Below are 27,690 nucleotides of genomic sequence, written 5' to 3' on the forward strand. Positions count from 1 at the left end.
CCTTACCAGAGCTTGTTATCATTGTGTTGTGGTTCTGCTTTGCAAACTTCTAAAAGTTTTGGCTTCATAAAACCACCAAACAAAAAACCACTGAGGCTTCCAGTGAACTTCAAGGAAGTTTGGGATCTTGCTTTAATTATTTCGGGAACTTCATGCACGTATAAAATTGTCCAACTAACCTTGACCTCCTATTTTATTTGATAATAAATATTAACGATTAGCAGGAACGCAGGCGCAGCTTATCTACCAATGTTATCCATATAAAGACACCTTTAATATGAGATATTTCTACATTTTGCTGATAACAGGTAATTTTAACAAAACCAGGTCCAAACAATAACAATAAATGAATACATTTGAGTTGCAATGTTATAATGCTGATCCTATAGACTTTTCAGGTCAGTGTGTAGACTGAAAATCATAAACATTTCAGTGCCTGGTCTCACCCTACTTTTCCTCTATTTCAACTAGCTGTAGATGAGACATATTCACATCTAGAATACATCTAGATGTATTCTAGATGTATTTCTTTTAAAGGGGTCCAGCCGTGGAATAGTGTTGATCTCAAACTTTAGCAATGTACTTCCTTTGTTATGTTCAAAAAATAATTATGTGTATTTATATTTGGGAGTTATGGCTGTAATTGAAAAAAGGGGAAAAGAGATATGTATGTGTGTGTATATGCATCTATGTGTGTACATGTATGTATGCAAGTGTATGTACAGTATATACAGTATTGTACAACAAGGCCTGCTCTCAGTAGCCAGTGGACAATAATATGTGCAATAATATCACATGTGCAATAATATAAGATGTGCAATATCTGTCAATCTGCCAGTCTACCTCACAACACTCCACCTGCTTTTCTGCACTGTTTCTATACTGTATATACTGTTCATATCCTGTGTTTATACATATTTTATACGTATCTTTTTTTATTCTTTATATATTTTTTTATTTCTGACTTTTCAGTCTTTTTACCCCTCCCCTACATGTGTGTGCTAAGTGTACTGCTGACAACAAAATAAGTTTCCCCACTGAGGGAGAAAATAAAGGATATCTTATCTTATCTTATCTTATATGTTTATTTTATGTTTGTTTTTTTGTTTGTTTTTTGTTCTTTTTTTTCCACACTTGACACCATGTATTGTGTAGCTTAAGTTGTGTAGTAGGCGGGCATTAATAAGCTCTGCTTCTGCCTGAGCCTTTTTCAGTCAAATTGTAAAATTAGTTTCTTCTTTGTTGCCTTGAAAGGTATATATGACTGAAATAAACTTAAACTAAACGAACTAACTCGTTGGCATCTATTTAGCATTATATGGAAGATTGCATGCAGTGAGCAGCCAGTGTGTGAAAAGTACCTGTCTCTGCTGCTGCATGCCTGTATGCACACTAGCGTGAACATCTGGATGGGGGCGCTGTGACAATGAATGCCCAGAGAGCGTGGCGCTATACATCTGACACTGGAGAATTATAGAGTTAATAGTATTTGGCATGACAGGGAGGGAGAGCGGGAGCGCAGTGCCGTGCCCGAATGCAGTCTCATCCTGTTTAGTATTCACTGAGCGCAGCGCCTGGAGGCCCCGGAGGGCTCACCTGCCCGGAGTCTAGACGCACTTCCACCCCGGCACATCGAGCCGCTGGCGGGCAGCAGGGAACCGGAGCCACGGCCAGCAGACAGCCGGTCAGTGGGAGCGGGTCCGGGTGGGTGGGGCTCAGACAGTCGGGTCGACTAGGGACGCTGCCTTGCCTGGCTTTGCCTGTCTACCTGCTTCCTGCAGTTCCTCCTAAAGCCTGCTTTATGGTTCTGCGTTAAATCGACGCGGCGAGGCGCAACGAACGGTGCGTCTCGCCGCGTACTCTACGCCGTAGGCTCTGCGTCGGTGTAACGCGGAACCATAAATTAGCCTTAATCCGTTATTCTTTTACTTAACTATGATTCGGTTTAATATTTTGCTTTTTTGTTTGTTTGTTTGTGGTTACATTCCCGCCAAAAAAACGATACTGCACTTTGCACTTAAACTGTGATTGAAAAAAAAATAGCCGGGAAATAATAATTATAATAATAATAATAATTAAATTATAATTATTATTTCTCCGTCGTTTTGGTGAAACACAATAAATGCATAATTTTTTATTTTTTTTTAAATCAAGTCAAAATGTTGAGACACATGGTCAGAAAAACTTGTGTTATTGAGTTTAGTGATACTTTAGATAACATGCAAGCTGTTAAAATGTGTCCTACATAATAAATATGACACAACATCCATCAATGTGATGGTTTTTACCGTTGGCTATATTGATGGAAAGCTGCTGAAGTTTGTCAGTCCCCATTCGGCTGCAAACCCGTTTTATTTGGGGAAATCAAGGCAAGGCAAGGCAAGGCAAATTTATTTATATAGCACAATTCAACACAAGATAATTCAAAGTGCTTTACATTGACATTAAAAGCGGCAAGACATAATAACAAATAGGTAAGAATAAGAAAAGAAGTAAAATAATAAAAAGCACAAGCTGTTAAAAAAAAAAAAACACAATAGGTATGTAGTGTTAATTCGTTACAGTAGCTGCAGTTGGCGAGATGTTTCCGACAGCCCTCTTTTTATCAGTCTGTCTACTTGTCAGACTGATCAGTACCTCTGTGATCTGTCTGCAACCCCTGGGAGGGTTGGAGGAAGAAAAAAAAAAAAAGAAAAATCCCCACCACTCTGCTCCTCTGTGTCCCCTCCTCGATAGCTCTGCGCTCCTGTCCTCGCTGGTGTGTTTGGTGCGTGTGTGTGAGTGACTGGTTCACAGCACACAGTTACAGTGAATGAGTGTCTGTGGCGAGGCGGAGGGAGACACTAGACCGCTTCTTCTGCGCCGCTCCTCCATTGAAATCATTTCCAGCGGAACGCGGCCGAGGGGTGAGTCCTGAATGTGCTGGGTCAGCTGGTAAAAAAAATCTAATTAAATTAAATTAAGAAAAAAAAAAGATCAATAATAATAAAAAAAAAAGCTGGTGAGACAAATGTAGATGCGAGTGTGGTGTTGGAGAGGGAGCCGTCTCTAACCCGGACGCGGGTGTAGTGCTGTGGTGAAGTGGAGGCTATTGTGTGTGTGGGGTTTTCTCTTTTTTTTCCTAATTTCTGCTTTCTTTTATTTTTTATTTCTTTCTGGGAGGGGGTTTGGGGTGTTAAAGTTATGCTGGCTTCAATGGGGGATGGGCACATGGTGACAGACCAAACTTTAACCACTTCACACCGGCTTCATACCTTCTCCTCCGAGATCTGCGTCTCTCTTTATAACCCGGAGCAGGAGAGTTCATCTCTCTCTCCCGCATTCCTCAACTTACACCAAACTCCCCGGTGTGTTGGTGAAAGTCCTTTTTTTTTTTTTTTTTTTTTTAATTCCAAGAGCCACATCCGTAATAAAAGCTCCAGCAGTCGCTGAATCGTCTATAATCACAGCGTTGTGTCGGTAAACGGGTTAAGATTTCACAGCCAGCCCCTTCACTTTCCTCTCCCCTCCTCTCTGCTCTCGCCATGCCGGATCCATCCCTCTGTCTCGCCTACAGTTACAGCGCATTTGTGTCCCTGGATGACCTGTTGATGTCGGTTAAAGATGGAAAGCCAGGACCCCCCCTTCCCTGCTCCTCCTCTAAAATAAATACAATAAAAATATGTCGTTTTTCTGAGTTCAGCGAAGTGAAACGTGTTTCATTGCCCGATGCCGTTTTTTTTTTTTTTATTGGGGGGATGTAATGAATCATTTAATATCTGTGACACAGTACGAGCGACATCTTGGAGAGGAATAAAGCCTGAATTATGGTTTTGCGTTAAATCGACGCAGAGCTTATGCTGCGTTCCATTTACCTCGGAAGTCGGAACTGGGAGCTGGGAATGACGTCACAGCCGAGTTATCAGCGTTCCAGTTACAAAGTAGGAAAACAAGTTTGTAGTTCGCTTATACCACATGAAAAATGTAAATTACACTATAGCAGCACATATATGCCAAACAATACTTGTATACGACTGATTTAGTGTGACCAAAACTAGAATGAAGTGCTACGAATTTTTACAGAGCTCTCTTCTACTGTTTACAACCGGGGCAGCCATCTTGGAATGTGAACTCGGGGGTGGTGAAGACTCTCCCACTTTCCCAGTGGGAAATCCCACTTCGAGGGGCGTTCCAGTTGAAAATTACGACTGGGAACTGGAAAATCCCCCCTTCCGAGGACAAATGGAACGCGGCACCGTACGCCGTAGGCTCTGCGTTGGTGTTACGCGGAACCATAAATGAGCCTTAATAACGCGTGTCTGACCCGTATCGGTAGCTGCCATTGGACCGGTGGAGGAGGTGGAGGAGGGAGTTTGGTTCAAACCATGCTGGCACCGCTCAATATTTACCCCTTTTATTACCACCTTTCCGTGCCAATGTACATGTCCCCGCGTTCTCGGACGACAAACAGTCGGGAGTGACATCCAGCCGCGGCCCGGGCCGGCCGGCGGCCGGGACTCCCGCACTCTGCCGGGCACCGCGAAGGGCACACGGCGGGGCACCGAGGGCTCCACCGGGAACCTCCTCCCCAGGGAGCTCCGCCGGCGCCGCCGGCCATTCTGATAGACTTTCACGTGAGATCAATTGATACATTATCGGCGCTTGCAAAATTATATATATTATTATTTTTTGCTTTTGAACTTTCCGCTCCAGCGGCGCTGAGAGGGAGCTACGCCGTAGCAGCACTGGGATGTCCGGGTTTCTAGGAGTCACTCTGAACGCAGCATTTCGGTCATACATGTATAAAGCGCAGGCTGTCATTTATTACATGTAATTAAAGGACGTGCTGGCTGCGGATATTGCACAGGTGAAAGAGTGTTTTTATGATCAATATTAGCTCTGGCGTTGGCCTGCTACGTGCTAACAGGCCACCTTTAACCCAACTAAAACCAGGAAACTGAATTTGATCAGGCAGTGATTGATGTTGAGATCACAAGCTCAGGTTGTCACTAAAGGTCCAGGAAGCTCCAAACCAATACTCAAGCAAGGGCGTAGGTTTGCATAGGGACGGTAGGGACATAACACTACCAACTTTTCAGGGGGCTCAAATTGTCCCCACCAACTTTTAAGCAACCTTGTTTGCATTATATAATGAGTTCAGATATAAAGGTAATTTAGATTGTCTTCCCAAATGTTGTAAGGATAGAATTGACCCTACCATTATTAAGTGAATTATTTTCATTATGTTGAGACTTACATTTACCCCTTTTCACTTGCTGAATTTGCCGTTTTTTTTTCCTCAAACGCACGTTTGATTGGCTGATGACTTGACCATTTTTTCCATAATTGCTCAACCCACTGATGCATTTTAGAAATGAAAATAAGGGAGAAGAAGGTGAAAGAGACAACCAATTAAAGCAATGTATTACTCTTGTGGTGAAGGACAATGTAGGCTAACATGTAGTTCCATATATAGGTTAAGTAGTAGGTAAGAAGCTATTAATAAGTTTGTATTTATTGTGTATGTTAATATAATTTAAGTTATGTTCAAATATTGCAATTTAAATTGCTAATAAAATCCTGGAATATTCTGGAAGTTTTCAAAATGTTTCTTTAATAGTTTTTGAAAACAAAGGTTTGAATCGAACCGTGTATCAGGTGAACCAATACACATGAAAGTTAGTTTAAGTCAATACAGATTTATTTTGCATTGATCATTTAGCCTATCAATTAATTAGGTTCATATTCGTGACAAATGTAGCCCTGACCCCCGTTCACCCAATCTGTTTGATCTTATTAATGTCCCGTCCCCAGCAAAAAGTACATGCAGGTTATTCTGTTATATCGTCTCTACCAATGTTGAGACCAAACCTACGCCCTTGTACTCAAGTATTGTTTCTTCTCTTTTTTATTTAATTTATTTTTTGTTTTTATTGGGGTGCTGGAACAAGCGTTAAATTAGTCTGCAAAGTTTGTTGGACAGAGATGAAGTGAACAAGCTGCACACATACACAGATAGAGCCACACACAGAGACTGAGCGTGTAAAAGGCACATGTTGACGGCAGGGCAAGGGTCAAGTGGTGTGAATTAACTCCCCTTTATGTGTCTTGGAAGTTATTGTGACCTCTGTGACCTGTGAGGAGGGAAAGGTGGCGGGCAGGCTGTCCATGGGGCGACATGTCAATGCTCCCCAGGGTGAGATGAAGTGAAATCAATCAAGAAGTGTACTGGCCTGGAAGAACATGTTGACCTCAAGATGAACAAAACACACTTAAGCAGTTTAAACATTCATCACACATGCAGGATTGTTATTAAGATTATCACCATAGCCACTGCATTTATTTTCTATTTTGAGGTGATCGATGCAGTTTACGAAAGGGGAATTTTCTTTCACATGCTTTGTCTTCATAATTATTTGTGTGATTTATCGCGTTTACAAATAAAAACAACCCCAGGCATTACTGTTGGTCACTCAGAAGCTCCCCTGCATTCAAGTGCTCACTGAAAGTCATGGAAACTAATATAGTAGGTAAGAGGCTGAGAATATAAAGTAGTTCTTTTCCCCTGGCATTTTTCTGTTTAGTGTAAAGATTAGGAAAAAAAGAGAGTGAAAGAGGACTGTCCTTTTAACTTGGATCTTTCCATTGTATCTGTGTGTTTAAGTTCCTTAACAAGGGGGACCATACAGTGCTTTTTATCAGTGTTGGAATGTATAGTATATTATCATACGAATGGGTAAATGTGTATTAGAGAAAAAACCTAATTTCCCTAGATCACAAATGTGATTAATTTGAATTAAGAGGCGAAGAAGACTAAAAATAGCTATATAACTTACATTTAGCTTATATTGTAATAAAAGGTTCCCCTATCTGACTGTCCATGTGTGACTTTAATAGTTGTCTGAAGTCACGTTTCCATTACGAGAAAATGTAATCTCTGAATTCGCGATAAAGGCAACGCTGCACGGAGTCGGGAATGGTGTTTTTCAAATAAGTGTAATTCACATAACTCTCCGTATCTCGTCCTGCGAAACTTCTCTTCAAAATAATGAAAAAGAAAATCTAAACATTGAAGAAGATGGACAAAAACATCTTTAGTCTTTCACAAATTATTGAGATTGTCGCTACCGCTGTGGAGGAAATAGTCAGATGATGAAGGTAGCAGATGATCATTCAAATGGTTATTCAGAGGCAAAGCCCTTATGTAATGTACAATGACTAATTTGTGTTACAGCACAACTACATGTATTAATGAAGCCAAAACCTGATGGAAACTAGATTTTTTTATTACTTTATATTGACTGGCTACGTCAGACCCAGATGCTGCCAGAGATGTGGAAATTCGCAAAAAGCGTTTCCATTACACTTCTATGAATAAGCGGATAATCAAATTGCCTGAAAAACCACCTCCTGGAAGCGAAAAGGGATTTATTTGATATTTGGGAGTTTTTTCGCATTAGAGCCGTTTCCATTACAGGAATTCTTTTTCAATATTTGGGTTTTGCGCAAATCTAGGGGTAATGGAAACACGACTTGAGACAGGGCTGCCCAACCAATGAAGCATGGTGATTTACAACAGCACTTTACACAACTGTTACAGATCCATAGTAACCATCTGCCTTTGAGCACATCTTTAGGTCATAACCCAAACATACATTAATTATGGAGATAATAGTCCAACTGCCAACTAAAACACAAAACAAAAGTAATGGTTTGTTTTTGTTTTTATATCGCCCAATAATCCTCACTGTACACGGTGCATTCATGAATCAAACGGAATCAGTTGTCGTAAACCTGATTATGAATCTAATGAAATGCTGATGAACCCTTATTCTCAGTGCTGTCTTTATGAGGGTGTAAGACGGGAGCGCAAAACTGCTTTAGCACTTTTTCTTTTTCTTTGCAACATTTATTTTCCAGCTGAGGAGAGTTTGCTGAGTAAGCATGCCACAGGACCCTGTTTTACAATCCCACCTGGAAGCATCTTAATACAACTATCTTTTGCTTTTGGCCAAGGAGAGGCACTTGTGAAAAAGTTGTTTAAAGGGAAAATGCATCTTCAGCAGGCATTTTTTTTAAATGTCTTATAACTTGAATGATGCGAAAAGGTATTGTATTTTGGAAATAGTTGTCATTTTCTTGTTTTATTAACTTTAGAGTGGGACAACCCATCTGGTGTTAGCTTCACATAAGGATTTTGGTTTTTGGGTAATGTTTGTGTTGTATATTGAATTTTGGCTTCCATGAAATGACACTATTTCACAGCCAGACACATTGTCATGAATTTTCTTGGTTTGTTTAAACTAAATTTGAGTTATCTGCCCCAGTCAAACAGAACTAAGGTATTTCTGCAGTGGACAGTTCTGATCTGTGCGGTTGTGCAGAAATCTGCATTGCTGCTCATTTTACTCTCTATTATTATAAAAATGGTAACTGTTCAAAAATCCCTTTGTGGTTTGTGAGAAAGATGTGTATACGTTGGTCTTTAAAACCTCACTGTTCTCAGGAGTCATTATGGCTAAGCACATGATTGACTAGTAAAACTGTCTACAGTCACTGTTTATTATAAAACACTCGGACAAATATATTTGTCCTTGCCAAGCCGGGTTATTGTTCATGTTTTGTTTAGCTTCTTTTCCTAATTTCTGAACTGTATTTTCAGTTCATTCCACTTTCCAGGCCTTTGTGGTGGGGGAGACATTTTCCTTTCGGTCACCTGTTTAATAGCTTTTTAGGGAGAAATTTTCTTTCTTTCTTACAAGCGCGAGGTTTGTAGCTGTTGAAGGATTTATCTTTTTCATTTTCCTGTGAATACTGATACAACTGAACTTGTTACTTTTTCCAGTAGAGCACTCAGATGACTTTAGCTGTGAGTTGGCATTGTTCAAATAATCTAAATATAATGCAACTGTACTACTTTTGCAGTTGTGTTGTGGATTAATTGCTTACATTTTTTTGTAGCCATCAATGTCAGAGTCGAGTTAAATACGATTGTGGCCACAAACTGTCCTGCGGTAGGAATGGCCTCCAGAGTGGTGCCCCTACTTTGGTGGGCTACCAGAAGCTGCCCGCCATAGTGAGAGCGATTACAATCGGCCTGTTAGAAGACAACAAAACTGAAGTGTGGTTATCTGACAAATTTACATCTGTGTTTATTTCACTTGTGATGCACATTTTGCGCAGTTTTCTATTTGGAGACGCATTGTGTTTCCTCTCATCTGTCCGCTTTTCCTTCTCTCTCTGCTGAACACTTAACTGTGATACTACTGTACATATCTGAACCAGAATATTAGCGATTCTTGAATTGGTAACTAAAGTTATTCGATTGAGGTCTATTGTTCTCTTGTGTCATTATGGTAAATAGAGGTGTTAGACCATTTATCTGCAACTGCAAATAAAAGGGCACATGCTTAACGTTGGAAGTACAACACAAAAAGCAGGTTAATAAAAAAATTAAATTGTTTTGTTAAAAAAAAAACTTTTTTTTTTACAAACCTCTCGTGATTTTGTTCCTGGGTTTGCAATATGCCGTATAATTCTGAACTGGGAAGTAATTATACAGTCAATACAAAACAAAGTTTTGCCCAACTGAGAATGTTCAGAGTAGCAAAACCTGCCAGTGAAGAAAATCTGAAAACAATTATGTGTGCAAAACACCCGACATTCGTACCAGACATGCCATATACAGTATCTGCAAGGGGATTAAAATAGCCTTGACCTGCTGTCTTTGAGCACACCCTCAGTTGATAACCCAAACCTACATGAATTATGGAGTTAAAAGAACTGCCAACTGCTATTTAATGGTTGTTTTTTGTTTTCATCACCCAGTATTCATTACTGCACTATTCTTTCATGAATCAAAATGAATTAGTTGCCATAAACCTGAAAATAAATCTAATAAAATACTGATGGAGCCTTATTCTCAGTGCTGTCTTTATGAGAGTGTAGGACAAAAGCGCAGAACTGCTTTAGTCCTTATTCCTATCCAGGATCCTGGGATAAAGGAAACAAATGAAATATGTGCATAAAATATATGCATTTAAATTAATTTATGGGGAGAATTTATGCTTTTATTAACTGAGATTGTAAATTGGGACTTATATATTCAGTGGAGTACATCTGTCCTGTTTGTTTTTAATTAAAAAGAAGATGATGTATCCTGGTGAAAATAACTTTGTAGAAGGATTCCATCCATCCATCCATCCATCCATCCATCCATCCATCCATCCATCCATCCATCCATCCATCCATCCATCCATCCATCCATCCATCCATCCATCCATCCATCCATCCATCCATCCATCCATCCATCCATCCATCCATCCATCCATGGAGCCTCCCCATGTTGTCTTTGGGCAAAACAGTTGGAAACAGGCTGCCAGTCCAGAATGATAATATTTTGAATAAATTAGTATTTTGAAATACAATTTAGTGTTTGGAAGTCACATTGTAACAAATTGTAATTAAGTAAACAGTTAAGCCAGCCATCAGTTAGTATTTTGTGAAGAGTCAGTAGTGGCATTAAAATATGTTTTTCTTTGTTTTTTAATTATTGTAGACCAGAGTTAAACATATCAATAACTATGTTTCCTCTTAAAAAAAACAACAGTATTTCTTTGTAGGCAGTAAAAGAGATTAGTGAGAAACTATTTAACTTGGACATAATTTGAAAAGTGACAGTCAAATATTTAGTTTATTGAGCCGTTCCTCAGCTCTAGTGTCTGTTAACAGGCTTTGAATGACAATGGAGAACATTGTTATAGATGGTTTGACATGATGTTGTGTGGATATTTTCTTATTGTAATGAAGTTTGCATTTCCAGTCAATCAGGCACATGACAAAGAGATGTTGCAATTCTACAAGACTGGAAAACGTCCCCAAAGGTGTGTTAAATGTTGGATGAGAGTTGTAAAAGACTGATATTTTGGCTGACATGCCTGTTCCGCTGCAGCATCTGTGTGGAAGTGATTTGAAATCCTCCTTCTTCATTATTGGGCCTTTTAGGTTATTGGGCTTGGCCTGTTAGTCTTCTTCACAGTGGAGGAACACGGTTAATCAGTTTAGTATTGTTTCAGATTAGTAGGTTGTGTGGGGTTGTTGCCAGGTTACAGTGGAGTATATTATCAGCTTTTCATTACAAGCTACAGTCCAAATACTTGTCACGTCAGCTAAACTTGGCCAGCATCCATTGCTTGGAGGCCACAATCCTGTGTATTATGTATTTATTCAATAGAGTTGTGACTCACCTTTGTACTCTCTGATGTTTACTTCTGCAGCATCGCACTTGGCATTAGAGCAGTTCAATGTGTTTTGTTGTGCTTTCATTAACAAAAACAAGGGTGTGCTCAAAAGTGACACCTTTTAGTCTTAATAAAATTGTTGTAGAAATTGATTTTTCTCTTTGATTTTTCTCTTGTAAATTGGACAGTTTCCTCTCTTTTGATCATGGTCTTCTATATTGGATGGTGAAAAATACAACTGAACTGAACTGAATAGATGCATGAATGAATAAATGCATGTATGCATACATACATACATACATACATACATACATACATACATACATACATACATACATACATACATACATACATACATACATACATACATACATACATACATACATACATACATACATACATACATACATACATACATACATACATACATACATACATACATACATACATACATACATACATACATACATACATACATACATACATACATACATACGGTTAGGAAGAAGAGAGAACATTCTCTTTCATTTGAAACAGATGGATTTTGATTTGATTTGAAGTTGTGTACCAAATATTACATTCATTAATCATCATATATGTAAAGTTCTCTATTTCTTTATTTTATTTCTCCATCTTGTGCATCTCCAAGTCCTTTTCTACTACTCTTACTTTTTAACAGTTTTTTGTACTCCTGTGCTGCTGGCTTATCCTCTCCTCTCCTTCTCGACACGTCTTTGATATTTCCTTATTTATTGGTTTGTAACTTACCTCACCCTTTTCTCTGTTATTTAGTCGGAGCATCCCATCATCTGCTCACTTCTCCATACTATGCAATATATGGTTGTTTATATTTTTTGTCATATATGTCATTCACTGCTTGCTCTAACTTTTCATCAAACTCCTCTTATCTCTGCCGTAACTTTGTTGTTTCTGTTTCCCGCAGACCCTGTGGTGCTGGGCTTAGCGTTATGGCTCAGACACTGCAGATGGCGATCCCTAACTTTGGCAACAACGTCCTGGAGTGTCTGAACGAACAGCGACTTCAGGGCCTATACTGTGACGTCTCTGTGGTCGTCAAGGGTCATGCTTTTAAGGTCAGATTTATGAATTCATATGGAATTTAAAGCCTAATTTCTGAGTAACATAAAGTAGAGATACACTGATAGCATTTTATTGGTCAATTCTGATTTTCTTCAGATATTCTTTATTCATTTCAACTGAATGCATTTAAAAAAGTTGTTTTATCATTAAACTTTAAAATTAAAATCTCCATAAATAACTTTTACATTTTCATCAAAACTGCAGCAGGATTTCTTTATCACTAGAAATGCTATAAAGTAACTGCTTCTGGTTGCACAATAGCAGCGTTTGTTTAAACCCTTTAAACAGTAAAGTAATTGCGGTAGATTCCTCTTTACACATCAGATTACAGATCCTGATGTGTTTATCTTCTTTACTTATATCTCACTGTTATCACTCATCCCAAGCCTTTAGACAGATAACTATGAATGGCGGATGACGGAGGCTGCTGGCTGTGTGTCCTGCTAGCTTTATATTTAGTCTTTTAGCCTTTGTTAGCTTTCTTGCATGGGGCATGTAAAGTGGGGCTTTTTAAATTGTTATGATTCTTTCTTGTAATCCCTCATGCATTTGTTGTTATTCCTCCGTGGGTGATTTTCCCTTTACAGATACACATTGATGTCTGAGTATTCTTTACTCAAAGTGAAAACATTTCAAATCGAAACATGCTTGGGAGTTTCGTGACGCATTTAAGCTCTAAGCCCCCCTCACAGTTAGGCTGAAAATCAACCGATTTCAGTCACCACCTGATCATTCTGCACATTTCTGTTTTAAACTAGTCAAGTTTCATAATTTTACTTTTTAAGTGCATTTCCTGCACATTTTTTAAGTATGAGTTGCCTGTGAGTTGTAGATTTTGCATCAAAATGCTTGTGTTTTTAAGCCTTGATTAATTACTTTTCTTTGCCATGTGCCCCTCAGGCCCATCGCGCAGTACTAGCAGCCAGCAGCTCTTACTTCCGGGATCTGTTCAACGCTGGGGGGAAGAGCTCGGTAGTGGAGTTGCCTCCAGCTGTGCAGCCTCAGAGCTTCCAGCAGATCCTGGCCTTTTGCTACACGGGACGCCTCAGCATGAATGTTGGAGACCAGTTTCTGCTCATGTACACCGCTGGCTTCCTCCAGATCCAACAGATAATGGAGAAAGGAACAGAGTTTTTCCTTAAGGTAACCGGATAATGAAGCACTGATTCAAGAATCCCATTTATTTTAATGCAGGACCACACGTTCACAGCCTGTATACTTGAAATATATGTAAGCAGTCATTTATCAATGTAGTTAAAGGAACCAATCATTAAAATAAAGGACCTGCCAGTTTCACCATTTGTAGTGTCACAGTGTAAAAATGGATTGTGTATTCTTGTGACTCAATAATGCTTGAAACATTGTAGTGACACTACAGCTTTCATCCGTAGTGTCAAATGATCTGATTTAATTTGGATTGCCTTTTTCCATAAATTTGCATATTAATGAGGAAGACTAATTCTCATTGAAGATCCCTTTCACACTAACAGACACCACATACTGTTTAATGTGAAGCATGTAAAAAGAACCAAACAAACAACCAAAAAAGAAAACAGAATAAAAACAAACCATTTTCCTACTGAAGGATGTTTTATTTTTTCTGTTAAAATATATGAACACTTCCAGTTTGTGGTATAACAGAAGCTTTAATCAACTTATGAATACATACATACATACATACATACATACATACATACATACATACATACATACATACATACATACATACATACATACATACATACAGGGCCGCCGCAAGGGGTGTGCGAACCGTGCGACCGCACGGGGCCTCGCGCCCCAAGGGGCCTCGCGCTATGGGCCGTTTTTTTTTTTTTTTTTTTTGGCAAATTTTTTTTTTCAAATTTTCAAATTTTTTTTTTTTTTTTTTTTTTTTTTCGTTTTTTCCCTTATAAATATCAACAGTCACGTTCCATTACAGACCTAAATGTGTACTAGTCTGTGCATATCAATAAATATATGTGCAATGATGCGCGTGTCTGTTGTTCAATACAACTGCGTCAGACCAAGCGCAGACACAAGGTGCTCTGATCCAGACGGGTGGAGTTGGAACAAACTGTCACACAATGTCGAGAGAACGAGACAGAATCAGGAAATTTCCATCAGGGGATGAAAAAAGAAAAAAAACTAAAGAAAATGGAAGAGTTTAATGCCTCTCTGAAAGGCTCGTTTGATAAATTTGTTACAAAAATCATCAATCCGACCAGGTCTCAAGCAGCCGTGGGGCCCCGCGTCGAGGCAAGCCAAATGATGATGAGACAGGGGAAGGTATCCAGTATTTTGCTAATTGGAGAGTTAAAATTGCGCATATAGACACCCGATCCGAAAAACGAAAAAAAAAACCATTCCGCACAGGGCCTCGCAAATCTCCCAGGCAGCTCTGCATACATACATACATACATACATACATACATACATACATACATACATACATACATACATACATACATACATACATACATACATACATACATACATACATACATACATACATACATACATACATACATACATAAATACATAAATACATACATACATGTGTTGAACAGGAACAATGCACAATTCCAGTAGTAAACCACATCAAGCTTAAAGCTCATTTCAGTATGCAAGTGTTCGTGTAGCAGGGGTACTCGGAATTAGGAATGTCAACGTAAACTGTACCCACTCCTAAACGTTGAACCTTTTTCACACATCCTCACATTCAGGTCTCCTCTCCAAGCTGTGACTCCCAGGGCCTCCAGGCCGAGGAGGCTCCTTCCTCTGAACCTCAGAGTCCCGTCACTCAGACGGTGGGAGGGGGCGGAGTGGGCGTGGGAAGACCTGCTCCGTGTCTGACGCCCCTCTCACTGGTGTCAAAAGTGAAGATTGAACAGACAGCTACGACACCTCAGCCAGTTCCTCAGCAGCAGCAGGTAGAATCATCCAGTAGCTTTTAACTGGAAGTGTTAAACAGTGTTAATACTGACAAGCACTCACACTGTTGTCTTTTTTTATATAGACTTTTTTCTATTTACACCAGCCTAAATCTGTTAATACTAAAGAAATGCATTAATTCAATGCATATTTATATGTTTTACTCAAAAGTAGTATTCTTTATTTGTTTGAGGTCAAACTCTTAGAAACTATGTAAATAATTCTACAATTAAAAAAAAAAATGTTAACGGCAGATATTTTAACGTACAGACAGAAACTATGCTTTTGTATTTCAATTTCATGCGAAGGTTCATCAATGAACTGAAATGCAGTGTTAGTAGTCCTTGTACATTAACAGTAAATCAGGATTTGTGCTTTCACTTCAGATCCACAGACAGCAACTGCATGAGCAATCATACTTGTGCAATATATGTCTGCGTCAATTTGCCATTTAGTTCCCCAAAACCTTTGCTGGCAGCAGGGTTTTGCCGGTGTTCCAGACAATGATGATTAAAAACAAAAGTTACTGGATAAATCACCAGTCCTGTAAGTGTGGGGGGAAGCTGACAAATGCTGTAGACCTCTATTTTTGTACTTAAACTATTGCAACACCAGAGAAGAAGGGAGATTTTAGCTCAGCTGTTACTAGGACCGGTGGAGCTGTGGAAGGAAGCTCACAGCTGCTGGCAGAGTGATAGTTATTATGTTAGTATTATGAGCAAACCTGATTCAATTGGAGCCCGTTAAATTTTACATGCGAGTTCCAGAGGGCCACGATTTTTGAGTGTGCCTTGTAAACACATGCCAAATGGATAAAGCAGTGTGTAGTTAGCCTAATGTGCTCTTCCACTTCTAGGAAAGTGCACATCAGGCTCTGAGTGAGCCACAGCATAAGCTATGAAATAGGATACAAGTCAGTGCTGTAGGCTCTGCGTCAGTCTGACGTTGAAGGATACAGCTCACTTTACTTTTAAAATGTGGAAACCTCTTCTCTTTGTCAAATTTTTACTCCCATATTTTTCTGTTTATTTCTGATTAAGAGAATATTAGATACAATTTCTTACAAGAAAAATATATTTAAACGAGCTACTGAGATTCAACTTGCTACTTAGTGTTTCAAAAAGAAAAGTATCGATAAGTCAGATTTATCTTGAATTAATGGCCAGATGTCTTTTCAAGGTTGTCTTAAACAGTTTTTTATATGAGATGACCAAATCGGAACAGATTGTGTAGTTCTGTAGTTTGAATGTAAATTTGTAGTTTTTGTTATGTTACTTGATGACTGTTAAAACAGGCAGATCCAATACAGTTTGGTTCAGGAGTATTTAAACAATTTCCGGGTTTGTTGTGGATTTATGAATTTTCTTGGCCACCCACATTGGATTTAAGGTGAAACAATCAAAAATGCAGTTAAAGTGCAGATTTTCAGCCCAAACTCAGTGTTTCCTCCCTGGAGATGCTGTGTCGGAGAAGCTGTGCCGGGTCTGCACTCTAGAGTTGCTGCTTTTTTGTGGGCCTTTCTGGCTTCAGTTTTGCCTTCAGAAACTGCAAAGCTGCTCTGTTTGGGTGAGATCGGGTGACTGACTTGGTCATTGAAGAATGCTGGGATTCTTTGTTTTCATAAAGTCTTGAGATCCTTTCACCATCTACACTGTAGTGCTGTCGTGTCCGTTTTGTAACACTTGACTGAATGTGAGCAGACAGTTTAAACCTCCACACACCAGAATTCATCTGGCTACTTCTGTCAGTAGTGACATCATGGACAAATGCCACTGAGCTCGTTCCTTTGGCAGCCATACATGCCCCTACCATAACACTGCCTCCACCATGTTTGACGCATGATGCTGTATGCTTTAGATCATGAGCTGTCAGTTTCCTTTTCCATACTTTTCTCTACCCACCACAAGTTTATCTTAGTTCAATTTGTCCAAAGACTCTGATAGCAGAACATGAGGAGCATTTTTAGATGTTTTCTGTCAAATTCAAGCTAAAGAAAAGATTCTGTGATCCTCCACTTTAGTTGTCTTCCACGGTCTATCTGGCCTTTTGATGTTTTTGAGCTAAGATAATGATCTTCTTTTCAGTAAATAGTCAAAGTACATTTGGGCACATGAAAATTGAGGTATTTTGGTTAAAACTGCTGTAATTCTTGCGGTAAAGTGGTAAATATAATTTTTTTTTGTGACACCTCTAAAATTAAAACTTTAATTGCATCTTGATTATTTTATTTCAGATCTATTGTGGTGGCAGGAAATATAAACTCTGTCACTGTCCAAATACTTCTACAGAGCTAACTGTATTTGGTTTTGTGGTGTGAACCTTTGTCTACGCCCGTTGATGATGAACGATGAAGAAGAAAGGCATATGTTAGACTTGCACATTGTGCTTCTTTATTGTTGTTGTACTTTTAGTCGACAGCTTTTTAAGAGCTGTTATAATTAACCAGCTTTTCCCTCTTTTCTCCCCAGCAGGAGGGCTCACCCTACTCTGTAGTCTGCACCCCCGTGGCCAAACGGTTATGGGAAGGGGGAAACCGAGATGGTGGAGGGGGGTCTGGAGGAGGCGGCGGAGGTGGAATGAGAAAGGCTGCACGCTACTCTTCCTCCTCTTCTTCTTCCAACACAGTAATGCAGGATGCCTCTGGTCGTGGACAAACAGCTAATGCTGGGATGGCGGGCAGTGGCAGTCAAACGTTAGTGGGAGGAGCTGGACTCAACAATAACCATAACAATAACAACAACAATGGCGGCACCCCTGAGGGCACGAGCCCGGGCACACTGAGTATGTATACCAGCGACTCGCCCATCAGTTACCATGACGATGAAGAAGAGGATGACATAGCAGACGAGAGTGCTGAAGAGCAGTACAGACAGATCTGCAACATGTACACCATGTACAGCATGCTGAACGCCGGAGCAACAGGTGAGACAGCGAATGACTCCATTAGCTTATGAGTTTCTTTCAGTGTGTCTGTGTAAATCTAAAGGGTTTCCTTGTCTGATCTATGTGACTCTTGGCTACAGTGTGTTTACAAGTGTAAGCACTGAAAGTTTGTTTATGCAAACCTTTTCGTGAGTGGAGGATGTTAAAAAGAATGAAGGGCTCAAAAGAAACCGCTGAAAGTTTGGCTCTCGCTTTGATCCAGATAATTTGATGGTTGTTTAGAATTAAATGTCCAATGTGGTTGGTTATATGAACTGTGGTTATGTGAAAAAGCAAAAGAAAATATGCATAAAATAGTTTGATATAGTTTAATTAGAAACTTACATGTAGTTTAGCATAGTATAATCTGGAGTGGGACAGCGTTTTGTGTTTGTGTGTAAAATGTCATTTTCATTGTGAAATTCAAAAACACCAGAATTTCCCAATGACTAGAAAAAAATACTGAAAGTCTTTATTTTACCATATCCTTCTTCTCCAGTTCAGCAAATGACTGTGGGTTCTGATACTTTAGTCACAGTCTTATCACTATTCATATGTTAAACTGCCCCAAGTTGTTAAAACATTGCATTTAAGATATGATTGCCGAAGTTAAGTAACAGGCTGTCAGAAGTTGGTAGAAAAGAGATGAAATGTGATAACTGTTGAACTGACAAATATCAGTTCAACGGTTAAACAAGTCTGGGTTTAGCTGTTTATTTTTGTTTGTTTGGACTTTTAAAAGCTGGCATTATAAATAACGACGTTTACGCTAATAGCAGTTTGTTAGTGCTGTGCAGCTGATGTTGCATTGCATTGCAAAAATGTGAGAGCTGGAAATTTCTCATTTCTGAATGGAAAATAAAAAATCTAATATTAAGTTACATTGGCTAATCCTGAAAGCAAACATAAAACAAATTAAAGCTGCATGCAGCGATGAACGGGCCCTCGCACTCATGGCAACCGCCCCCCATAAGCATATCAGAAATGACACCACCCACGACTTCCTATGTCAAACCATTCAAAAGTTATGTCAGAAAATAGGAACTATGAAATATCGACCAATCAGAAGAAGGGGCAGGGCTAATTTGCACCATTTATGGTCAATGACTCAAAACCATGTCCGATTACACCACCCACAAGTCTTTATGTCAAATCATTCAAAAGTTATTGCAGAAAATCGGAAGTATCACATATCGACCAATCAGAAGAAGGGGCGGGGCTAATTCATGCCAATGGAGGTCAAGTACTCCATACTGAGTCCGATGACACCATCTACGAATCTTTATGTCAAACCATTTAAAAGTTATGGCAGAGAAACGTTTTCTAGGGGGCGCTGTTGAGCCATTTTGCCACGCCCATTAATGCAAACCATGAAATATCAAATTTATCGCTAGGCCTGGCTTGGGTGAAAAATTTGGTGACTTTTGGGGAACTATCAAATATGGACCAATCAGATGAAGGGGGGGGCGTGCTTTTTGCCGTCTAGCGTCGCCACGGTAACGCTTTTCTTTAAGTTGCGACATGATACAGGTGTGTACCGATTTTCATGCATGTACGTCAAACCGTATTGTGGGGCTTGAGGCACAAAGTTTTCTAGGGGGCGCTGTTGAGCCATTTTGCCACGCCCATTAATGCAAACCATTAAATATCACATTTTTCGCCAGGCCTGGCTTGTGTGCAAAATTTGGTGACTTTTGGGGCACGTTTAGGGGGGCAAAAAGGCCCTCATTTCGTCAAAAGAAAATATATATATAAGAATATTAAAAAAAAAAATTCCTACAGATACAATAGGGCCTTCGCACTGTAAGTGCTCGGGCCCTAATTACTTGCAGAGCATTGTTAGTTTATTTATTTTCTATGTGCACGTGTTCTTGCTGATGAGAATTTGCTGTTAAGAAACATAAAAGGAAAAGGGTTTTGCCTTCCCACTTCTGAAGGCCACATCATTTAAATTTGAAACTAGGTGCAGATAAAGATGTCAAAGCCCGATAATGCTGTGCTTAGCTATGCTAATGATATACCATTATCATTAGCGTCCCCAGAAAATTTGAGTTGCTCTTTGAATGAGAAGTTGTCAGGCCAAGTCTGCCTTAAACAAAAGGTTATGTTGTTGTTTTTGAGTTGGTTGTCACGTCAGACACCCAAATATTTGGCCTCATACATCATCCCATCCCCTATATTTCAGTAAATACTATGTCTCTGTCATCTTCAGTGGTTGGGGAGCGGGTGGAGGCTCTGCCAGACATGGCTCCTGATTCAGGAGGTGGGCGAGGGGGCAGAGGAGGGCGGTCCCGGCAGGACCTGGCATCGCTACCCGCCGAGCTTATCAACCAGATCGGGAACCGGTGCCACCCAAAGCTGTACGAGGAAGGGGACCCTGCCGAGAAATTGGAGTTAGTGAGTGGCACCTCCGTCTTCATCTCCCGCGCACAGCTCATGAACTGCCACGTCAGCGCTGGCACCCGCCACAAAGTGCTGCTCCGACGGTTGCTGGCAGCGTTCTTTGACAGGTCAGTGTCTGAAATCATTTTTGTGTGCTGCAATGTCATGTCCTTCATTGCTTTAGAACCTGTTGGAGGAAGAATAAAGCATGTCAGGGGTAAAGGAGAGCCTGAGATGAAGCAGATGTTGACAAAGGAACTGATGGAAAGCCAAAAGAGCTCATAATCTTTAAAGTATCCCAAAAGAATGTCAATTTAAAAAATGTATAGCTTAGCTTAGCTTAGATGTTCCTCTTTTCTTCTGATTATATCTTGATGAATGGGTAGTTTGTTGTTTAATAATTCAGCTAGATTCAGAACAATTTGTTAATCTAGGTTCTGGTCAGCATTTTTTCTGGAAGGAACAATAAGTAATTGGGAGGGACTTTGGTATTATATAATTAGATATTCTGTTTAAAATCATCTCACATGCTAGTTTTCTGTGTTTTTACTCTTTTTGCTTTTTAGGAGCACTCTGGCTAACAGTTGTGGAACTGGTATCCGCTCATCAACTAATGACCCTAGCCGTAAACCTCTGGACAACAGAGTGCTGCATGCCGTTAAATGTGAGTCACACAAGTCACGTTTCCATTACCTTTGTATGCTTCCGGGAGCTGGTTTTTCAGGTGATTTAAAAATCCAGTTTATGGCAAAAGTGAAGTGGAAACGCTTTTTTGCACATTTCCACGTCTCTGGCAGCGCTGGATGTGACATAGCTGGTCAATATAAAGTCATCAAAATCCAGTTTCCAGCTGTTTTTATACATTAATACATGTAGTTGTGCTAAGACACTATTTAATCGTTTTGCATCAATCGCAATACTTATCAAAGACTGAAGATATTTTTGTCCATCTTCTCCAACGTTGAGATTTCCGTTTTTGTTGTTTTGAATAGAAGCTTCGCAGGATGAGATAAGGAGAGTTACGATAACTATGCTTGGGAGAAAAACAGTTCAGTGGAAACACCGATCCGCTGCAGCGCTCCCTTTATCGCAAATTCAGAGATTCAATTTTCTTTTGTGAACAAGTGTCATGGAAACGGGATTAGAGACAGTTTTTGATACAAATACTCAGTTTGGCAGTGAGTTTCCCAAGATAAAGCTTTCACACTTAGACTAAGATAGATCATTCTTCTGTTGCCTACAATATTTGCTTATTGGACTGTTTTTTTTATTTCATAATCTTCTTTTTTCTTTTTATCCTCTTTGACTCCAGTCTACTGCCAGAACTTTGCACCGAGCTTCAAGGAGAGCGAGATGAATGCCATTGCAGCCGACATGTGCACCAACGCCCGTCGCGTCGTCCGCAAAAGCTGGATCCCCAAGCTTAAACTGCTGATGGCCGACAGTGACGCCTACTCTGCCTTCCTGGCTGACAGTGTGAAGATGGAGGGCGACGCACTGGGGGCGGAGCAAGGGTTTGACCCGGCTTCGCTGGAAGCTGTTGCAGCAGCAGCAGCAGCTGCTAACAATAGTGAAGCAGGAAGTGGAGCCATGCCAGCAGACAGCATCCCAGGGGCAGGAGGAGATGGCAGCACTTTGTTTTGAGTGAGTGATCAGACAGATGGATAAAATGGACAGATTGATGGAAGGAGGGATGGCATTTCTCTGGGATAATGAGTCGAGAAGGTTGGGCACTGTGGTCCTGATGACAGTTATCACTCCTCATCCAGCTGCCATGTGTTTGGGACCTGTATCTTCTCTTACACCTCTTAAGGTCACTTTGTTGTGCTTTCTTTCCTTTGTTTTGTCGAGATTTCGGTCTCTCTCTACAGCCCAGAATGTTCCTCACTGTGCTTCTGGTGGAGAGAGACGGAAAGACATGGAGTCATAGAGAAAGGAGTGAAGAGGTCAGAAATAAGTCCCCCTCACCTCTTCATTCCTACGCAATCTTTTTAGAGCTTATTGTTTCAGCCTATTCTTTAATGTTTTGTTGTGTATCGTCACTAAGGCCCTTTTTTCTTACCATAATCAATCACAGACATTCCCTGGGGAGGAGGGCAGTAATCCTGTTTGAAAAAAAGTGATATTTCCTCCCCGAAACTCCGGTAACACTGTTGTTTTGATAGTTGAATGTATGCGTGGCAAGGCATCCAAACCGCAGCGTTGTAAGTCAGCGGAGACTGAGTGAGAATGTGCTGAGCCCGTTTCGTTTGTTAATCGTTTTCCTAAATATCATCTGAACATTGCGATGAGAGCTTCTCTGAAAGTATGGTGCTGATGAGGTGAGGGGTTAAAATAATTACTGATATATTGGCATAGTTCATGATCTCCTGGACCTCCGCGTGTCCCTGCCAACTCTAGCTGGGAATGCTGGGAAACTGTCCCACCGGTCTCAAAACAATTTGCTACTGAGTTCTGATTCAGGCAGCAGCATTTTTATTTGGCTGATGTGTTCTCAAATTTGTCAGCCAGCTAAGGAAAAAGTACAATTTGCTTGACTGAAAACTGTTCCTTTCAACCCTTTCCGTGCTTTGCAACCCTTGAAAAAACAAAACAAACAAACAGTTTGTTTACTTTTTCAGTTCCAAGGCTCCTGATGTGAGGGGAAATTTGTTACTCGCCGTTACTTGTCAGAGTTTGCGTGAGATAAATGCACTGTGTTATTTCTTGCGATATGAGTACAATCGAAATAAGTTTGTGTACGTATCAGAAGAAGAAAAGGGTGTTTTTATTTTAAAAAGATTTTTTTTAAAGGAAAAAATAGATATAATCCTATTTCTATCTCTGTTTATCATGCTTTTTTTTTTCTTTTTAAGAAAATCAGATGGAAAATCAAGAACTATGTATAATCAAGTTTCTTCCTGTGAGCTTCCTAGCTAGGTTTATGTGTGTGCGAGGATTAATTTCAGATCATGTTTAAATTGATTTCCCTGATAATATTTGCACCATACCGTTCCCTCAGCCGCTGCTGCCTTGTTCTGTGCTTGCCTGGACTTGACTTAACCGCTAATTCAAGCAATGGTAGATGGCAAAGAATACAACTGTGTGTGTGTGTGTGTGTGTGTGTGTGTGTGTGTGTGTGTGTGTGTGTGTGTGTGTGTGTGTGTGTGTGTGTGTGTGTGTGTGTGTGTGTGTGTGTGTGTGTGTGTGTGTGTGTGTGTGTGTGTGTGTGTGTGTGTGTGTCGGCCAAAGAGAGAGTGGGACGTCAGACAGTGTGTTTTCACGCACGCTTAGTCGATTCATTCTCCCTTCAGTGCAGTGAGCACGCTTACACACTAATACGCATTTGAGCGCCGTCAGCTGCATCGGGCATGGCGCACCAGAGCAGCGTGGGAATTAAAGAGTAATTACACCGGAGCATACCTGAGAGGCTGCAGTGCAATTCATGTAAGCAATCAGTTCAAATATAATGGTGTTTCCGGTGGCTGCAGAATTTAAGAGTTCCTCTGAAGTGACTGAAAGTTAAAGGTCATGGCCTTAAACCAGGCTTTTAAGATTTCTTTTTAATGGTACAGATGATATCTATAAGGAAGATGGTACTTGATAAAAATAACAGACAATAGCATAAAAACAATCCTCTTAAGTCAATCTAGTCACATTCCTATTTAATCTTTTTTTTGGCCAAATGGTAGAATTTATAAAAAAGAAGAAGGAACAAGGACACAATATTAGATATTTTACTTGGTCGTTAGTAACCAATTTAATGGTTTTAACAAATGATGAAATTGTCTTTACACCAGATTTAAGTAGGATTCCCATTTTTTTTTATGTAAGTTATAGCACAATATATAATGCAAGCCAAATGTATGCAGTCTGGTCCTTATTTGAGATTTGGTCTTTGTTCACACTTCCTGCTACCCCTCAGTATGTATTTGCGAAGAAGACACTACGTGATTCAAATTAATATTTCGTATTTACAGTATTTTAATGCCCTAATAGTGCAAATCCAAATCAAGGACACTGTTTCTAATTTGCGGCAGGACATTGTGTTCCCTTCTAAATGGATTTATTGTTAATTCATGACAATCCCATGTCTGCTGAGGTGGATCTGGCAAAATCAGTGATCAAGTGAAATGTGTTTCTGTCAGTTGATAAAAGAAAGTTGCTCACAGTACAATCAAATGGGAGTTGTGAACTGGGGACAGCAGTAAGCCTTCAGTAACTAATGTGTTATAACAGTTATAAAGGGACTGTATTGTTATATTATAAAGATCTCAGAGTCGCTTACATCCATATATCATTTCTTTTACCTTTTATGTATGATTTTCTTTTGTATTTAAGTTTAGAGCCCAACTAATGCTCAAGTTTTCAGTCAAAAAGAATAATGTTGCGTTGGCAGAAAATCTTTTTATACTCGTACTATATACCATATACGCAGTAAACATCTTGTATATAAGGGCTGTATTGAAAAGGGAAATTTGAGTGTGTGCTTTAACTTCCCGGGAGTTTATTATACAACTTATAACATTTGTACTGGCAGCAATATATATTTGCGATAGGTCAGTGAAGTGATGGATTGGAAAGGCTTTACTAAATTGTCATATTAGAAATGTTGAACCAAGTAAATTATCAAATCAGACTACTGTTGCCATAAAATGTTGTCCTGAAGATTATGATGCTTTAAAAATAGCAAGATGATCCTTTCAAATCCTTTTTTTCTGTTTTAATAGAAGTTTTAAGCACCTTATTACCTGTTTAGTGTCTAATAGGATGTATGGCTGGAGCGCTGAAATGCTTAACGCCAGAGTTGACTCCACACTTTTACACATATTTTCCCTAGGCCAAGGCCAAAGAACCAAAGCTGTTAAACTTCAAAAAAGAAAAACATTGATATTGTCTTCTTTTCTAACAATTTGGCCCTGCTTTCTAAGAGCTTATGTTTGTGAGTTTTTACGTTTATGTTTCGTCAGAGTACCTGCCAGAGTACCACCTCCAATCCCCTCATCTGAAGTGTTTGCCTTTTTCATACTTTGGACACAAATTACACTCCAAAACACGAGGAGCAGCTTCTTAACCATGGGGACTATACTGTAACGACTTGCCACACTGACCGCTCACGCAAACGCACACCAAACTGATAAATGAAATACTCGATTGGCACTTTTGTTCACAAATGATTACAATTTCTTTAACTGCAGTGGACAGTTGTTACTGATTCTTCTTTTTTCGGCGCCCCCCTCCCCCCTTGAGTCAAATGTTGAACTGATCTGGGTCGTTAAAACATCACACTGTGAATAGGAAATCTGAAGTAATGTAACACATCCATAAACTGGAAACACTGACACATAAAACAAAAAAGGTCTGATTTCTTAGTTGGAATATGGAGTATTAAACAAAGCCGTTGTAGAGCTTTATTAGTTCATGTCTTTCGCAAGTGAATTATATAACCATTGATGGGAAATTGTTCATGATAGTTAAAAAAAAAGGTTTTGACTTCCTGCTTGTAAGATACAGTGAATACAGATGATAGGTGGAGAGGCTGAATGAGTCTACTCTTAACGTTACCCTGAAAATCTGAAAGAAATAAGTTAGTGCCAAAAATGTATTCAATTGTGCTTTTTTTAGTTTTTAGATGGCACCCAGATGCATGCTGTCAAGCGCAGAAAAAGCAATGTTGTTCATTATATGTCCACTTTACTGTAAGTAAAGCACAGATGGAGTGCTGCAGAAACACCCTTAAAGAACAGAATAAAAAACAAACAAAAGCTTCAGAGATACAGAAGCCCCTTTCACACAGCCAGTTCGAGGCGGGAACGTTGCGCCTTTAAGCCGCCTCGCTGTTCTGTGTGAAAGTCACGGAGGCGGAATGGGGGGGCCAAGTGGCCCCACCAATAAGCCGGCAGCGGAGGTAGTCACAGAGCCGTCACAGAGACGAAACGGGGTCTGTGTGAATGACACAGCCGGCATGCCGCTGACATGACGGTCGGACTGACGCTGTCGTCACGCCTCTGATTGCGGAACGCCGGCATGCTGTGTGAATTTACAGACGGGAGCGGCGTTATGCCGGCGTTGTATGGTTCTGTGTGAACCAACAAAGGCGGCGTATTGGCAGGACTTCTTTACACCAATATTGCGGAATCTCTGTGTGAAAGGGGCTAGATACTGTCAGATAACATGAACTGAACCAGTTTTGTACATCAGTGTTATAAACAAGCCAACTTATTTTGTAATACATTCACATGTTTATTACTTTTTATTATTTCTTCTAAAAATGACTGTTAGTCCAAAATAAAAATCCTCAGAGAAGAGCACCTAAAGAACAAGAGGAGGAAGAGGAGGCTCATGCTACACATCACAAAGTTCAATACCTGCATTCAGACAAGTTTTAGGTGTCAGTAGGGGGGGGGGGGTTAGAGCGATAATGGGAGAGACTGTTTGCACAATATTTTATTTGTTTACCTTTATAAAAATAGTTTAATTCAAGTGCTTTGTGTTTAAGTGCTGCCTTCAATGAGGAAAAAAACTGTGAGGGAAGAAGAGGACAGTCTGAGCCTCTCCGGAGAGGAGGGACGGATGAATAGGGGGGATGAGGGGGAGGGGTTGGTAGCTGGAACGCTTGGATGATTTGGTGTGAATGCATGCATGCATACCGGTGTGTGTGTGTGTGTGTGTGTGTGTGTGTGTGTGTGTGTGTGTGTGTGTGTGTGTGTGTGTGTGTGTGTGTGTGTGTGTGTGTGTGTGTAGTTTGGTATGTGTGGTTTGTTGCAGGGTTTGGGAGCTGTTTGTCAAGTGTGTGTGCGTGTGAGAGAGAGTGTGCATCTTTGGGCGAACAATGTGTGGATATGTTGTTAGTGTGTGTGTGCGCATATTAATGTATGTATGCATTTTTTCTCCCTCTCCGCTCGCTTCCCTCTATCTCCATTTATGGCATGTTAATGTCTGTCTCCTCACTATAAAGAGCTTTCGACAGCGGTTCTGTGTGTGTGCGCGTGTGTGTGTGTGTGTGTGTGTGAAATGCGCAGGCCTGTGCCAGGCTGGGTCTGCGTCTCGATCTATGTGCTGCATACGTGTGTGTCTGGCTTTATACAGCCACTGCGCATGTCTATCACTGTGTGTGGGTGGTTTGGGTGCTCGGCTCTACAAGGTCTGTGTGTAT

The 27,690-nt window shown here is 40.1% G+C and overlaps 1 protein-coding gene across 6 annotated transcripts; it reads left to right on the plus strand.

Annotated features, from left to right (window-relative positions):
- The first annotated feature begins 1,425 nt into the window (after nucleotides 1-1,425).
- nacc1b (nucleus accumbens associated 1, BEN and BTB (POZ) domain containing b) lies at nucleotides 1,426-24,593 on the plus strand. Of its 6 annotated transcripts, none has more exons than XM_061720642.1 (8): nucleotides 1,426-1,684; nucleotides 12,163-12,313; nucleotides 13,221-13,463; nucleotides 15,044-15,250; nucleotides 17,720-18,173; nucleotides 20,386-20,683; nucleotides 21,122-21,219; nucleotides 21,868-24,593. In XM_061720642.1, exons 2-8 carry the CDS (start codon nucleotides 12,188-12,190, stop codon nucleotides 22,197-22,199), a joined length of 1,758 nt encoding a protein of 585 aa, XP_061576626.1. In that variant the 5' UTR covers nucleotides 1,426-1,684; nucleotides 12,163-12,187; the 3' UTR covers nucleotides 22,200-24,593. The 6 variants fall into 6 exon arrangements, with proteins under 6 accessions (XP_061576626.1, XP_061576628.1, XP_061576629.1 ...); XM_061720644.1 differs by having other exon boundaries at nucleotides 1,574-1,684; nucleotides 17,723-18,173; XM_061720645.1 differs by lacking the exon at nucleotides 1,426-1,684 and adding an exon at nucleotides 2,793-2,910 and having other exon boundaries at nucleotides 17,723-18,173.
- Nucleotides 24,594-27,690: the final 3,097 nt, after the last annotated feature.

This window comes from Cololabis saira, chromosome 1 (assembly GCF_033807715.1).
Source record: "Cololabis saira isolate AMF1-May2022 chromosome 1, fColSai1.1, whole genome shotgun sequence".
Classification (NCBI taxonomy): domain Eukaryota; kingdom Metazoa; phylum Chordata; class Actinopteri; order Beloniformes; family Belonidae; genus Cololabis; species Cololabis saira.

What these genes read in the sequence shown, in the direction of transcription:
- nacc1b (XM_061720645.1), top strand. Translation starts at nt 2,813, where the DNA reads ATGAGTGTCTGTGGCGAGGCGGAGGGAGACACTAGACCGCTTCTTCTG. An exon ending in GAACAGAGTTTTTCCTTAAG is followed by an intron (nt 13,464 to 15,043) that starts GTAACCGGATAA and finishes CCTCACATTCAG; the next exon opens with GTCTCCTCTCCAAGCTGTGA. An exon ending in CAGTTCCTCAGCAGCAGCAG is followed by an intron (nt 15,251 to 17,722) that starts GTAGAATCATCC and finishes TCTCCCCAGCAG; the next exon opens with GAGGGCTCACCCTACTCTGT.